Here is a 13,881-nt window from a genome sequence, read left to right as displayed (position 1 = left end):
CCAAGTAGCCCACTAATGGAAATGCTTGCCATAGATTATGGATTCTGGTGAGATGGGCAAATGGGCAGTATGTATAGAGAGAGACACATCATTATCATTGACAAGTGCCAATGATGGGGAATTGCGTATGTTACACATGAGGTTCGTAGTGTGGAACTGTATCGGAGCCACGAAGATTGATGGCAGGCTATTCTAGGTGACCTTCATTGATAGTGATATCATCTTGTATACAGAGACATTAGAGCCCAAGCACACATTTACTAGCGGTGAGAGGCCATAAATGGGAGATGGCAGGGTGATTGAAGAGTTGAAGCATGAGATCATTAATTATAAGAACCAGCTTGACCTCCTTAAGGAGGAAGGGGAAATCACGGAGGTCACTGAAATTAATGAGCTGAAAATCCATATGACGAAGGAGATCAATACATGGGGAGGCATAGTAAAGCAAGCACAAGCTCAAGCTGCGGAGGACTCTAAATGGATCAAAGTGGCAAAGAAGACTTGGATGCAAAAGAAGGAAGAGTTCGTAAATGCAACACTTGAAGAGGAGAAAATAAGGAATATGTAACGTATCCACCTGTTATCTTCAGGACACGTCTTAGCAGTCCATCGGAAAGTATATCTAGAAGGCTCTGCCTGGCACTCCTATGGAATGTTACGGGGTTTGCGATCTAGGACTCTCCGCGTCTGCCACGTAGCGGAAGTATATTCCGGCCGTTCCCACTTAGGACCGACCTGAATTAGGGTTTTCCTATTGGTCATTTCCTAACGGCAACTAACGTCGAACCCAAGCGAACTACTTTACGCAGAAACGCCAGGTCCGAAGTGGATTCACGCTACACTTGGTTCAAGGAGAATGAGAAACGAGAGGGATGCGAAGCTCAACCTCTCTGCCATAAGGTATAGTCGCATTCCGTTCCCCTAAAACAACGTAAATCGGGATCAATCATAACTCTAGGTCAACGCTTTTGTTGTTCGTGTTCTTTGACGATCTTCCAGCTGTTCATTGTGTTTTGAGAAAAGTTCCCAGTCAACCGGGACCACCCATCCATAGGACGGACCTATGGCCGCATCCACCGCACTTTCCTCAGGTTGTTTTAGTTATTTAATTACCTAGCACATTTTATTGGATATGTATCAATCAGCTGCCTTAATTAGCCTGTTAGGCACTGGTTCCTTCATGTAATCATATCACTGACATAGAAAAGCAATGTGAAACAAGTTCCTTATTAACAGGTTATCATATTTATCTTTGAAATTCAGAAAGTCCAGCCCGTAGGCTTATCCATAATCCGTCGAAAGGCTATCTAGCAATCCACAGGGATCACTAATCCAAGTTTCCGCTCGTAGACTAGTATGCAGGCCTCGAGATCCAATCCCCAGTCACGTTAGCCTCTTGTGCAGGACTCGGAAGGTGAGGGATTTACGGCCAGAGCCCCCCCCTGGCACCCAAGCGTCCTCCTGCTCCAAGTAGCGCTCAACGGAGAGACCTCTTGTGGCGGGTTCGGTCCGCTTTCCCGACGCGGTTAACAACCCCCTTGGTTAGGGTCAGGCAGGCAGTCGGGGGTAACTGAAGCTGCCTCTCCCTTTAGGCCTTCAACCTGAAGCATTAGATATCCATTTATCCTTTAATTCATTGATCAAACAAAGCAAAACAATGCTCTTAAATCTGTAACAAGCACAATCATTTTCATTGGTCGTTATTGTTGGTAAATTGCTAAGGAATGAATCCTTCCTCTCGAATGCGCTCAACACTCGATCCGGGATGACTTGCGACTTGGCAAGATCCCCTATATCCTGGGTTAGGGCGTACCCTATTAACCCGACTTGGTCAAACCTTAAGTTCATAGATTATTCCAGTTTATCGGCTGGTCTTTTGCTTCCAAACAATTATCTTTACTCAAGAAAGATACTATATTAGGATGATTGTTCATCCTCTTGCAAGATAACTTGCACAAGGATCTGCCAATCTCATTGCGAGAATTCGCCATTCCCTTGTAATCCAATCACAAGATCATACGACTCCGCACTTGTTGCACAAGTGTCGCATCGAACTATGAGACTATTCTACTCATCAAATGGAGTCACGAAACAATCTGTTCCTAATTACATTAGGCTGATGTCGTCAGTCCTAGGGTTCCAAGTTCCATCTTTTTAGAGTAAGATTCTTAGGGACAAACCCTAAATCACTTCCCAAATATGTTTCGTTGTCCCTACATTCGGTGAATGTGGGCAAGTATTTAGGGTATAGGAGTTTTAGTTTTAGCAATACGTGCAACTAGGTCATGTATTAAATCCTAGTGAGATCTTTGGAATTGAATTAACTCTTTCTAAAACGAGTACTCCGTGGGTTTAGGTGTTTAGGTTTATGCCAATTTGTTTAATTCTCGAAGATAATTACGCTATCAAAATACATGACTCATTGTCTACGCGTAAATTGATTTTCAACCTTAACTTATCGATTTAAGATCAAGCATAGGTTAGGTTATAATCTAATTCCAACTAATCATCCTATAACTTGTGAACAAGATTCACACTAAACAAGCAACCTTTTACTAGTAATTATGCATTTGAAAAAACGATAATTGACTAGAGTTATGCAACGTAAGAAACATTTCATGCCTTGCAATTCCCTATGGGTTATTAGCGCTTCCCATGATGACTTATTGCGAAGAAGATATGTGGCCTAATAATGTGACATGCAATTTTATACTTCCATGCCTAAACAGAGTGTACTATCTTAATTCCGTTTTTGTAAATATGGACTAAATGCATATCAATTTTCTAAAGCATTTAAGACGAAGAATGCATCCTATTTCCAACAATTATCCTCGCACAATTATAGCAATACCAAATAAAAATTAGGAAGGAAAACTTGGACTTGTGGTGAGATGTCCACGTGGATGCTAGGAGACGATCCTCCTGCGGTTGCGCCTTGGGCTTTCTTAGGAGGCATCGCGAATGCAGGCTTTCTGTCGTGGATGCAACTTTGCAACTCCTTTTTGAAATTCCACCGTACTTTATGAGTCTTTTGTTCTTTCCTTTCGTAGAAGCTCTTTGAAGGGTTACTTGTGGAGGAGGGGAGAAACCACGGAAAGGGTTCAAAATCCGAAAAGGGGGTATTTTAAAATCCTCAGTGGAGTAGGGCTCATTAAAGCCATGGGGAAGGCTTAATGGCCTTTTAACAATTTACAAGAAAAGGGAAAATGGAAAGTGTAAAAGACCCTTACGAGGCTTTTGGTATGGGGAAAGAAGGTGTCACAAAAACAACCCTTAACACCCTCTTTTCTTTTACGTGTGGGGGGGAGGGGGGGGTGTGGAGGGGGAAACAAGGTATGAAAGGGCCTAAAAGGGGTATTTTTGCATGGGGAAAAAAAAAGGGGCTAAGGGGGCTCTTAGGGGGATTTGAGATACGGGGGAGAAAAAGGGCTTTTAGGGTAAAAGCTTTTGGGGGGAAAGGGCCTAAGGGATCCCTTAGGGAGGAATTTTGAGGGGGTGGGAAAGGGCCTAAGGGAGCTCTTAGAGGAAAATTTCAGTTTGGGGGGGGGGGGGGGGGGTAGTCTTAAAGACTATAGGAAAAAGGGGGCCTAAGGGGGCCCTTAGGGGGATTTAAAAACACGCTTGGAGGAAGAGGACCTTAATGACCACTTAAGGCCTTTCAATGAAACTTTGGGGGGGAAAGGGGGCTTATAGAGTCCCCCCCTTAGAAGCTTTGGAAGCTTCTAGAGAGCACCGGGGGGGGGGGGGGGGGTACAGAAAGTGGCAGCCGACATGACGAATGACAGTTGAATCGTGGCAGACGGATGACAGCGGCCCCCCTAGGCGACAATCCGCAGTGCCTCCTTTTCTTTTCCAGGCTGCAACCCCGTTGGCAATCGAATGGTGGCAGGACGGCGTCTTCAATCCCTCTCTCCCTCACGACTACTGTCAGCAGCACGGCATAATAATCCTCTCTCTCTCTCTCTCTCTCTCATGACAGGCGGCAGCACTCCCTTAAGGTGTTCACGGCAGCCTCCCAGCCTCTCCCGGCAGCCATGATTTAAATAGGGGGAGGGGATAAGATCCTCCCTCCCCCACGCGTCGATGGGCATGCCCCATAGCCTAAGCAAGCTCCAGCAAGGAGCTTGCTTCCACATGCTATTTCCCTCTTCCTCCAGCTCGACAGTCGGCTGGAGGAGAGGGGAAATAATTAAAAAAATTTGCCTTAAAGAAATTATCCTTATGGCTATAAAGAGGGTTCACGCGTGCTAACTCAGAATGTTACAGAATATTAGAGCTCTACATGTCCAGGTGGTTGGATGGAAAGAGGGAGACATCCCTCTAGAAGATGCCAAAAGCATATGTGCGAAAATGAGAGTAGAGGATGTAGAGGCGAGCATGAGCTCTACCGCCAAGACCCACGGACCGCTTATTGTTCAAGTGTTTCAAGCGAGCACTAATGGCTACCTCTCACATAGCCGAAGCGTTATCCTTCTCTAGGAGTTTAGTGAGCTTACCTTGATGCCCGATTGAGTTGCTTTCCCTCGCAAGCACTCCGATAGCTCCATGATTCTTGATGCAAGCTCAAGCATCCTCAAACCTCCACCTCCAAGCTTCATCCTTCATAGCCCCACGTGAGACAAGAGAAGAGAAGGGAAGAGGAGAGAAGAAGAGAGAAGATGGTGGAGAGCTTCACGTCCTTGATTCCTCACCCTCACACGCTCACTCCCTCATACTCTCACACTCCCTTCCTCAAGCACACACAAGCAAGCAAAGGGAAGAGAAGGAGAGAAAAAGAAGAGGTTACTTTTTCACACACCAAAGAATGAGCTCTCTCATTCATCTTTTGAACTCTATATACAAAGCTTTAAATCTCATTTGGGCGGTCATCCCCTTTTTACATGGCCGGCCATAGCTTAGGCCATTTTTTCCATTGTTCTCCTATCTTCCTATCTTCCTTCCTACGGCCCATCTACATTTACAATTTGCACATGTCAGAGCCTGGCGCCCTTAAAATAAATCATGTTGCGTCTTGCGCTCTTTTACAAAAGTATTGACTTGTGCTTTTTCTTGAGCGCCTCTCCTTGATTTAGGACTTTTTCATACTTCTCGTGTTTCTCGATTTTTCTTGGCGTGCCTTCGTTCTTCATTCCGCTTTTTCCTTGACTTTGTCTTTTGCTTTAGATTTTTTTGGATTTTCCACCTTGTTCGTTTGAGGGTTAACGTTATCCCCCTTCTAGTTGAGTGCCAGTCCCATGGTACTTGTTGGGTGGTAAGTCGGACTGTGCTGTTGGAGTAGCCAAGTGGCTTTTTGAGTTTGTATACAAGCCGTGTTGGGAGGTGTATTGGAGGGATTTATGGAATTTGAAGGCCCTTGAGTTGGAGATGATTCTTGGTGTTGGAGGGATTTATGGACCTGTTGGAGGGATTTATGGAACTGAAAGGCCATTGCGTTGGATATGATCCTTGGTGTTGGAGGGATTTATGGAACTGAAAGGCCCTTGCATTGGATATGATCCCTGGTGTTGGAGGGAGGTTGAGGGGTGGGTCCATCTTTGAAACTGAAAATGATGCTAGATGGATCCATCATTTGACTAGCTGAGTTCGCCTGCGCTGTTTCCCATGAGCTCCTTCATTCACTTTCTGATTGTGGCTGTTGCGTCCATCCCTTGGTTGGTTGTGCTGTGCTTGATGGCACATGGCGTAGGATGGAGAGGGCATTGCATGGATGATGGGTTTGCTTAAGCTGGTGGTGGGGTCTTCGGTTGTATCTGAAAAGAAAAGAAAGGTGCATTGCGTGTAGGTGTGTGCCATTGTTGTGTGGTGCATTGTTCACATGCTAGTGGAATGGAGCTTAGGGTGAGAGGTCTTACCTTCCTGGGTGTGTCTTGCCCTTGATGTGTCCTAAGCAGGAAGTGAGGGATCAAAATGAGGCTAGGGGGTTAGAAACGGAGCTGGCCGGCTGGGGCCATCGGATGCACCTAACTTGAGGATCCCTAGGTGCAGTGGTTGTGGTGGATGTACAACTTGCGGTTACGACATGTGATATCTTTTCCGTTTTCTCTTCCTTTGCTCCTTTTTTTGCTTTTTGTTTGTTTATTTGTTTTTTTCTTTCTTTCTTTAAAAAACATATAATAATAATAATAAAGTTACATAGTCGTGACAGAAGTTTAATTTTTGCCATTGGAGTGAGGTGGAGAAGGGAGCTTAATAGATTTATTAAGGAATTGGCGGTTTTGAAGATACCCTTTGAGGTTTAGGCATACTCGAAGGGTGGTGGTGGAGAGAAATGGATGATTGTAGCGGGTGAAGCAGCTACCATTCATGTCCTCTGGTAGGGCTAAGCAAAATGAAGGCAATAGAGTGGCTCGCATCATTAGTTGAGCCATCACGCAACTATTTATAGCATTAGGATCAAAATGGAGCATTGGGAGGCCGCGCTTCTGCAGGGTGGGGTCTTGCTTAAGGAGTATCCTAAGCAATCTAAGGTAGTTACAAGTGGTAATAAAGGCGGGATCAGGGCATGAAGAGAATTGGTTAGTGAATTAGATTAGAGTATCATACAAGTTTTCTGATGTGAAGACGAGGGCATCTTCATATGTAGTACAATGAGAATTATAGATTACAGGGAAGTTGCAACCAGCCTTCCTCCTCGGATAGGGTGGTAAATCCCTGATTACAACTTAATTAGCAGCAAACAATAAATGCAAATCTAAAAATACAAATTTACCTACTGATCTTGGACACAAGGCACACCTGATTGGCCCCAAAATTGGCGCTCCTTTCGATATTTCTTTAGCTTTGTTGAAGGAAAAGTTGACCTACAATGGGATTCTCCCAATCCCTTTTGGTATTTCAACTATCCTTGTTGTCCAAAGTGACTAGTAAGTCTTCAATCTATTTTGCTCCTTGATTCAGGCACTCGATTGGCCTTCACCCACTTCATAGACGATGGAAATGCCCCAAATTCAATGGCTGGCTAGTCCTCCACCTGAATTCAGCTGAAATTCACCTTCAGCCTTGTTGAATCCAAGTCTTGGAGCTTCCAATTTTCGGCATGCTTCCCAAGGCTGCTGCTAAATCCTAATTTACTGTAAATTAGGGTTTACAGCAAAGAAATTTGCAATTTCTCAGCCTCCAAGGGTCCAAATGGTGAGATCTTCGGAGCAATGCTGTGAGATGGTTGGGAGATGAGAGGGAAAGTTGTAGAGAGAGAAAATTCAGAGTTTTGTTGTGAAGAATGACTGAAAATCAGTCAAGTGCAGCTGTTGCGTGTGCCACAACAGCATGTAGATGCAAAGAATTGAAGAAAATCAGTCATTTATTGCTGCTGCCCTGCCTCAACAGCCTGTAGATGCTGTCTCTTGTTGGTGATTGGTCTTCTTTTAACCCTGGCTGCCTCAGAAGGTCATCCGATGGTTACAAATCAGACCAGCAGCCTCCCCTTCCTCTCTCTTGAAAATCAATCATTTATTGCTGCTGCCCTACCTCAATAGCCTGTAGATGCTGTCTCTTGCTGGTGATTGGTCTTCTTTTAACCCTGGCTGCCTCAAAAGGTCCTCTGATAGTTGCAAATCAGACCAGCAGCCTCCCCTTCCTCTCTCTTGCAGGCCGAATTTATAAAAATGCCTCTTTCCAGTCTCAAGACGTTTTTCAGTCTTGCATGGGCATTTTTGACAAGTGGCAACCTTCCCAAATGGTTTTACTAGCATTTTTCATAATTAAATATTAATTTCAGTTTTACTTTGTTGTACAGGTTTCCAAGACTGTATATGCATCTCCAAGCCGCGTTAATTTCCACAGGGATATGTCCAAGGTATGGCATTAGAGTAATTTCTGCAATTCATCTTGTCTGTTGCTGAAGGACATGAAGTACCTTTTTTTGGAAGGTTTCTGCTTCTGTATGTTTTAGATTTCTTACCTTGAATGCAATTTCAGAAGCAAGTGACAATCAGAGATCCTGTGATTAAAGCGTATAAATATGTGTGGTCTTCAAGTCACTTGCAATAAGGTGGGGTTGCAACTTGCAAGCTACTGCCATGTTTGTTAATTCTCAACCAGTGTTGGGCAGCTACTGTCTAGAACAATGCTTATTTATCTGTAAACTGCACCTCTTGTACAGGTATTCCTCACACACAGTTGCCCCACTGTTGCACTCTTCCTTGAGTCAGCCTGAGCAGCTGTTTACTGTTCTAAGAACCTGCCAGGTTTTTGAAGCATGTATTGGATGGTCCTATTGTGTACATTTTGTACTGTTAATCCTCATTAGCTTTATGGCTGTCAGCATCTTTGCAAAGTAAGCTTGGTTGTTTTGCACAGCCTTCGGTTGATGTGTTGCCACTTCCTAATTTTATCTCAGTCATTTGAGTGAGTGGATATCATCTTAAGCTGTGAAGAGATTAAATCCAGGATGCCTAGTCAGACTAGGATCACGTATACATGGTCTGCTGTGTTCAGGGATTTCCCATCACACCAAGATAAATATGAGACTGAATTGCTGTAACCTACCTTACCTAGTGGACAGAAAAAGAGCTGTTATCAGTATTACAGGATGAAGAACCTAAACAGCTTTAGTGAAATATGGAGATGTGTACCAAGGCCACATATGGCTTAAGAAATGGTTGATGTATGTGTTAAAGTGGTATTGGGATTGATCTTGTTGATAGTGCAGTTATACAAATGTTCTCTTTCAAGCACTTTGATTGGATTTGTATGCTTATAGCAGTTTATTATCCTTTGGCATATCACAGTTACATATGCACTAGACTTCCATAGGTACAGCTTGCATAAACAGACATGAACTCCCCTTGTTGAAGTGGAGTTATGGTGAAAGCAAGACCTGTATGGGTGCCCATATGTTGAGGCAGAAAAAGAGGGTGCTGCTGAAAATAACATACCTGACCTGATCAAGGAGGGGGGTCATACATTGCAGTATATAGGATGAGTGAAACAGTAAATTCACCAGAAACTTTTTGTTGAAATCAAATGTGTTCATTTGTTAATCTTGGGACTAAAGTACTTTGGTAACTAAGCTTTAGTGTACACTTTTCCTAAAAACGTTTGAATATCACAACATTTATCCCTTTCATTATTACATTTTTGTTTGATGCTTCCCTCATTAAATACCATAATTTTTAGCTGTTTCATGCTTACATACTATGAACATGGGTGTTTACAATTTCAAAGTTGAAACTAAATCACAGTTGAAATTTCATTTCATTCTTGGCTTTTTAAAACAGAGAAAAGAAAAACTTGTATCAATAACGTCTTGGAGAAGGTCCTTCTAAAGTATTATACATAGTACAAAGATCCCTATAAAGAGCAGCTGAGTTCATCGTGAACACAATGGTTGTGTGAACAACCAATATGGTGGGCTATAATGCCACATCATATGAGGGGCTAGGTGAAAGAAGATGCCAGAATCCCAAGTCTGCAAGAAGGCATCTCTCCTCCTCATCCTTTCAAAACCGCCTTGCAGCCCTTGTCATGAGGATGTGCATTTTTCATGCTTAGCTTTGGCAGTATTAAGTTGTGCATGTGTGAGGTACACATGTGAAGTGGAAGTAGTTAAGTCATAGTGACAACCTAAGTACCCTAAGGATGCAGAAAAGCTGTTTGGGACTGGCTCAGGGTGGAGGCTGCCATTTGGAGGCTGAGGGAGGGAGGAGGAAGGAGTTGCTGAGTACCATTGGCATATATTGTAGGAATGGATTCCAGCTAGGAAGGCTGCTAGAATTAGGCAATAGCTGATTGCCTATGCACAACAGGCAGGGGCAGCATGTTTCCTTCTCCACCTTAGTGAGAGATAGTAATAGAAGAGGAGGGCTTGTTGATTGCATTGGGGTTTTATCCCCCTTTCAAAGCTATTGGTGCCATGAGAATACCGTTGGTGTGTGCAGGGTTGTCTCAGTACGTAGTACGAACTGATCAGTACAGTACGATCCGTACGGTATGTATCCCTACGGTTTAGTATATAGGCACTTTTTGGCCTCTCCTTCAAGACTACAACTTTCTTTTTTTCTTTCACCTTTCTTTTTTTTTTCTTCTTTCTTTCTTCTTTCTCTCCCCCAAGCCTCTCTCTCTCTCTCTCTCTCTCTCTCTCTCTCTCTCTCGTGCGCGCTGCTCACACCCTTTTTTTCTCTCAAGCCTCTTATCTCACACACACACACACACACACACACAACCTTCTCTCTCTCTCTCTCTCTCTCTCTCTCTCTAGCCTCTTTCTCTCTCTCAAGTTGTGTGAAAATGCTTAACCTTGGACATGTCACTACATGTGGACAAATTGGACAAGTAGTGAAAATGTTGGTCATTTGACTTTTCAATGCTTACAATGAAAGTTGTGTTAATGGACAGGAGTCTTAAGTGGTAACTCGCACGGTTGCCATGTGTTTTTGCCACTTTGTTTTTGAAGTGTATTCTTGCTATATGAAGTGTTGTCCTACTAGTAGGATTTGTGGTCCCTTTGCAATATTTGTGACCCCAAGTGGAAATTTTAAGTGTTTAGTGGTATGTTTGTAGAGAGGGATCTTAGCAAAAAGAAAAAATGTGGGAGATGTTACGAGGGGAAAGATAACTGTGCAAGGAGAGAAGAACTTGCAATGGGTGATTGAGGCTTTCATGGATTTAAAGCTCAATGGCGATGTGGTGAAGATGGAGTCGTAGAATGAAATCTACTGCTGCAATTCCTTTGTTATGACATGGAGGGCTGGTTTTCAGCTTCTCTTTCCTTTTCTCTTGCTGTAGGAAACACAGTGAGTGCATTCTTTTATTTGAGGTATTATTGTCAGTGAGAGAGACAGTGGGAAGGCTGTTTCGCTTTGTGTTGTTGATGGTGTATATCACATGTGAGAGGTTTCCCATTAGGGAGAAAAGGGAAATGAGAATTTTCGTGTTTGAGGGATAAGTGTGTTGCAAATACTATGTACTGTTATCAAAGGTTGAGTATGCTATGTGAGAGAAGGCAGGATCGAAGCTCAGCATAGAAAACAGTAGACAGTCTGAGAGTGAAGCACGACACCCACAATGCAATAGCTGAAAGAGTGTGAACTGAAAGTACAAGGTACAATCCTTAAACCTTAAGGTTGTAGGGGGTGCTCACACTCGAACACGGTAAGCGCCTGCAAGTGTGTGCCATAAGCACATACGAAATAATACCATAAGTCTAGGGGAAAAAACCTCTCCTACCGAGAGTAAAAAGTGCCCCAGTGTCCTACTGATCACTGACACTCCTATGTGAGCATAGGCGTAAGTGAGGCGTGAGTGAAATACCCAACAAACCCCCTAGAGTGAAGAGTGATCAAGAGTACAAGGATCATCTGCCACCGAAGGAGATCAAATTTAAAGCATTGCGAAATGCTTCAAAATTTTCACGAGGAAGAGGGTTGGTAAAGATGTCTGTCACATTACTAGTGGTAGGATAATAGACAAGGCTGATATCACCTGCACGTAGCCTCTCTCTGACAAAGTGATAATGAATCTCAATGTGTTTCGTGCGTGCATGAAACAAAGGGTTTTGTGCAACTGCAATGGCACTCTGACTGTCGGTGAACAAAGAAGTAGGCTTCATAACAGATACATCCAGATCAGCTAGCAAGCGTCTAATCCATGCGCATTCAACTGTGGTAGTGAAAGTTGCCTTGTATTCAGCTTCACATGACGATGTGGCAACAGTGGATTGTTTCTTGCTAAGCCAAGATATACAAGACGAGTCAAGAAAGAAGCAATTGCCACTAGTGGAGTGACGTGAATCATAATCACCAGTCCAATCAGAATCACTGTAAGCATGTAACTGTAGTAGTCCCCCCTTGGCATAGAGCAATCCAAGAGATCTAGTACCTTGCAAGTAACGGAAGACACACTTAACAGCTTGCTAATGTGACATGCGTGGCTGATACATATATCTGCTCAGGGCTGAAACTGCAAATTGTATGTCCAGCCTAGTGTTGCACAAGTAAATAAGACATCCAACCGCTGGAGCATATGTGTGAATATCAAACAAATCACTGTCATCATGTAATGATAGCTTAAGTCTGGGTTCCATTGGTGTACAAACTGGCTTGCAATCCTGTAAGCCAAACTTCTCAAGAAGTTTATCAATGTATCTTGACTATGATAACCCAATACCTCTAGCATCATGTATGAACTGAATGCCCAAGTAATAATGCAAAGACCCGAAGTCTGACATGTCAAAAGTTTGCTGCAAATTTTGTTTAAATGCTGAAATCTGATCAGCATATGTCTCTATAAGCAAGAGATCATCAACATAAAGACAAACGATCAGCATGGATCCCCCCTCTTTACATATGTAAAGGATAGACTCAGATGAGCTGTTTATGAAGCCTTGGCTGAGCAAGGAAGCATCTATCTTTGCATAGCAAGCTCTACGAGCTTGTTTCAAACCATACAAAGCCTTTTTCAGCTTGGAGACCGAGTGTTCCAAGCCCTCAAGTGCAAAACCAATGGGCTGTTGTACATATACTTCCTCATGAAGTTCCCCATGTAAAAATGCAGTTTTAATATCCAATTGATGCACAGTCCATCCGTAATGAGCAGCCAAATCAACCATAGACCTGATGGTCATCATGCAGGAAGTAGGAGCAAATGTCTCCTCATATAGTCAATGCCTTTCTTCTGTGTATAGCCTTTGGCTACAAGCCTTGCCTTGTATTTGTCAATGGATCCATCTGTATTCCGTTTCAACTTGTAGATCCATTTTGTTCCAATGGCTTTCTTCCCAAATGACAAAGACACCAAATCCCATGTTTGATTCTTAGTGATAGAATCTAATTCAGCTTTCATTGCTGCCATCGAATGCACACTCTATTGTGCATCCTTAAAACATTTAGCCTCCTCATCATGAAGGTGCTTGCTGCCATAACGAACTCCATGGTATGTGCAGTATCATGCATACGAGCTTGCCTTCTAGTACGATGAGCTATGGGTGCATCCAGATGACTATCTTTCATAGTTTGTAAATACCATCTAGGCATTCGTCTTGCCTCATGATTGTGTATAAGCTCTTACTGAAGTTCAGTTTCAACACTTTGCTGAATATTCAGATTAGCCAATGGCTGATTTTTTGCATTTTCCAAAGGAGCAGCTGGCTGAACATCGAGTTCACTTGCTGAAACTCCAGCTGAATCACCACAGCCCTTCAGATACATCATGGGCAGCCTGATATGTGTCTAAACCAGCTAGGGACAATTCTGATTTTTCATCAAATAGTACATCCCTCTTGACAAACACCTTTTTAGAAACAGGATCATAGAGTTTGTAGCCTTTGCTCTCACTGCTATATCCCACAAAAATGCATTTAACAGCCTTGTTATCTAACTTTTTTCTGAGTACCTTTGGAATATGTGCATATGCAAGGCACCCAAAGGTATGAAAGTGTCCAACAGAAGGTTTTTGGCTCTTCCAATCCTCAAAAGGTGTAATTTTCTTCAAAACCTTGGTGGGGCATCTGTTCAAAACATGGCAAGCACACATGACTGCTTCCATCCAAAAACTGTGAGGCAAGCTCTTTGCCTTCAGCATACATCTGGCCATCTCCATGAGTGACCGATTCTTTCTCTCTGCAATCCCATTCTGTTGTGGAGTATAAGCAGTAGTGTACTGATGGAAAGTGCCCTTTTGCTTCAAAAAAGAATTCAGCATAGAGGACATGTATTCCTCCCCTCGGTCCGAACGGAGAGTCTTAATTTTACAACTAGAACAATTTTCAAAAAGTGCAATAAAAGCCAAGAATGCATCATACACTTCTGACTTTTTAGCCAAAGAGTAGACCTAGCAAAATCGAGTAAAGTCATCAATAAAAGTCACAAAATAGTAACATTCTCCCAATGACTTTGTTTGCATAGGCCCACATACATCTGAATGCACTAACTGCAATCTAGCTGT

General features: G+C 43.1%; 1 protein-coding gene across 1 annotated transcript in view; it reads left to right on the top strand.

Moving 5' to 3' along the window:
• LOC148037017 (uncharacterized) overlaps positions 1-13,881 on the top strand; it is a 167,790-nt gene that overhangs the window by 34,166 nt on the left and 119,743 nt on the right. Inside the window, exon 7 of the mRNA XM_087675957.1 lies at positions 7,736-7,795. Within this exon, the coding sequence (XP_087532083.1) occupies positions 7,736-7,795 (60 nt within the window). The remainder of the gene's footprint in view (positions 1-7,735; positions 7,796-13,881) is intronic.

Source organism: Lygodium microphyllum, chromosome 4 (assembly GCF_053477565.2).
Source record: "Lygodium microphyllum isolate KBCC chromosome 4, Lygodium_microphyllum_v1.1.10, whole genome shotgun sequence".
In the NCBI taxonomy this organism is placed as follows: Eukaryota; Viridiplantae; Streptophyta; class Polypodiopsida; order Schizaeales; family Lygodiaceae; genus Lygodium; species Lygodium microphyllum.
The sequence above is the reverse complement of the archived record's forward strand: the minus strand, read 5'-3'. Positions and strand labels throughout refer to the sequence as shown.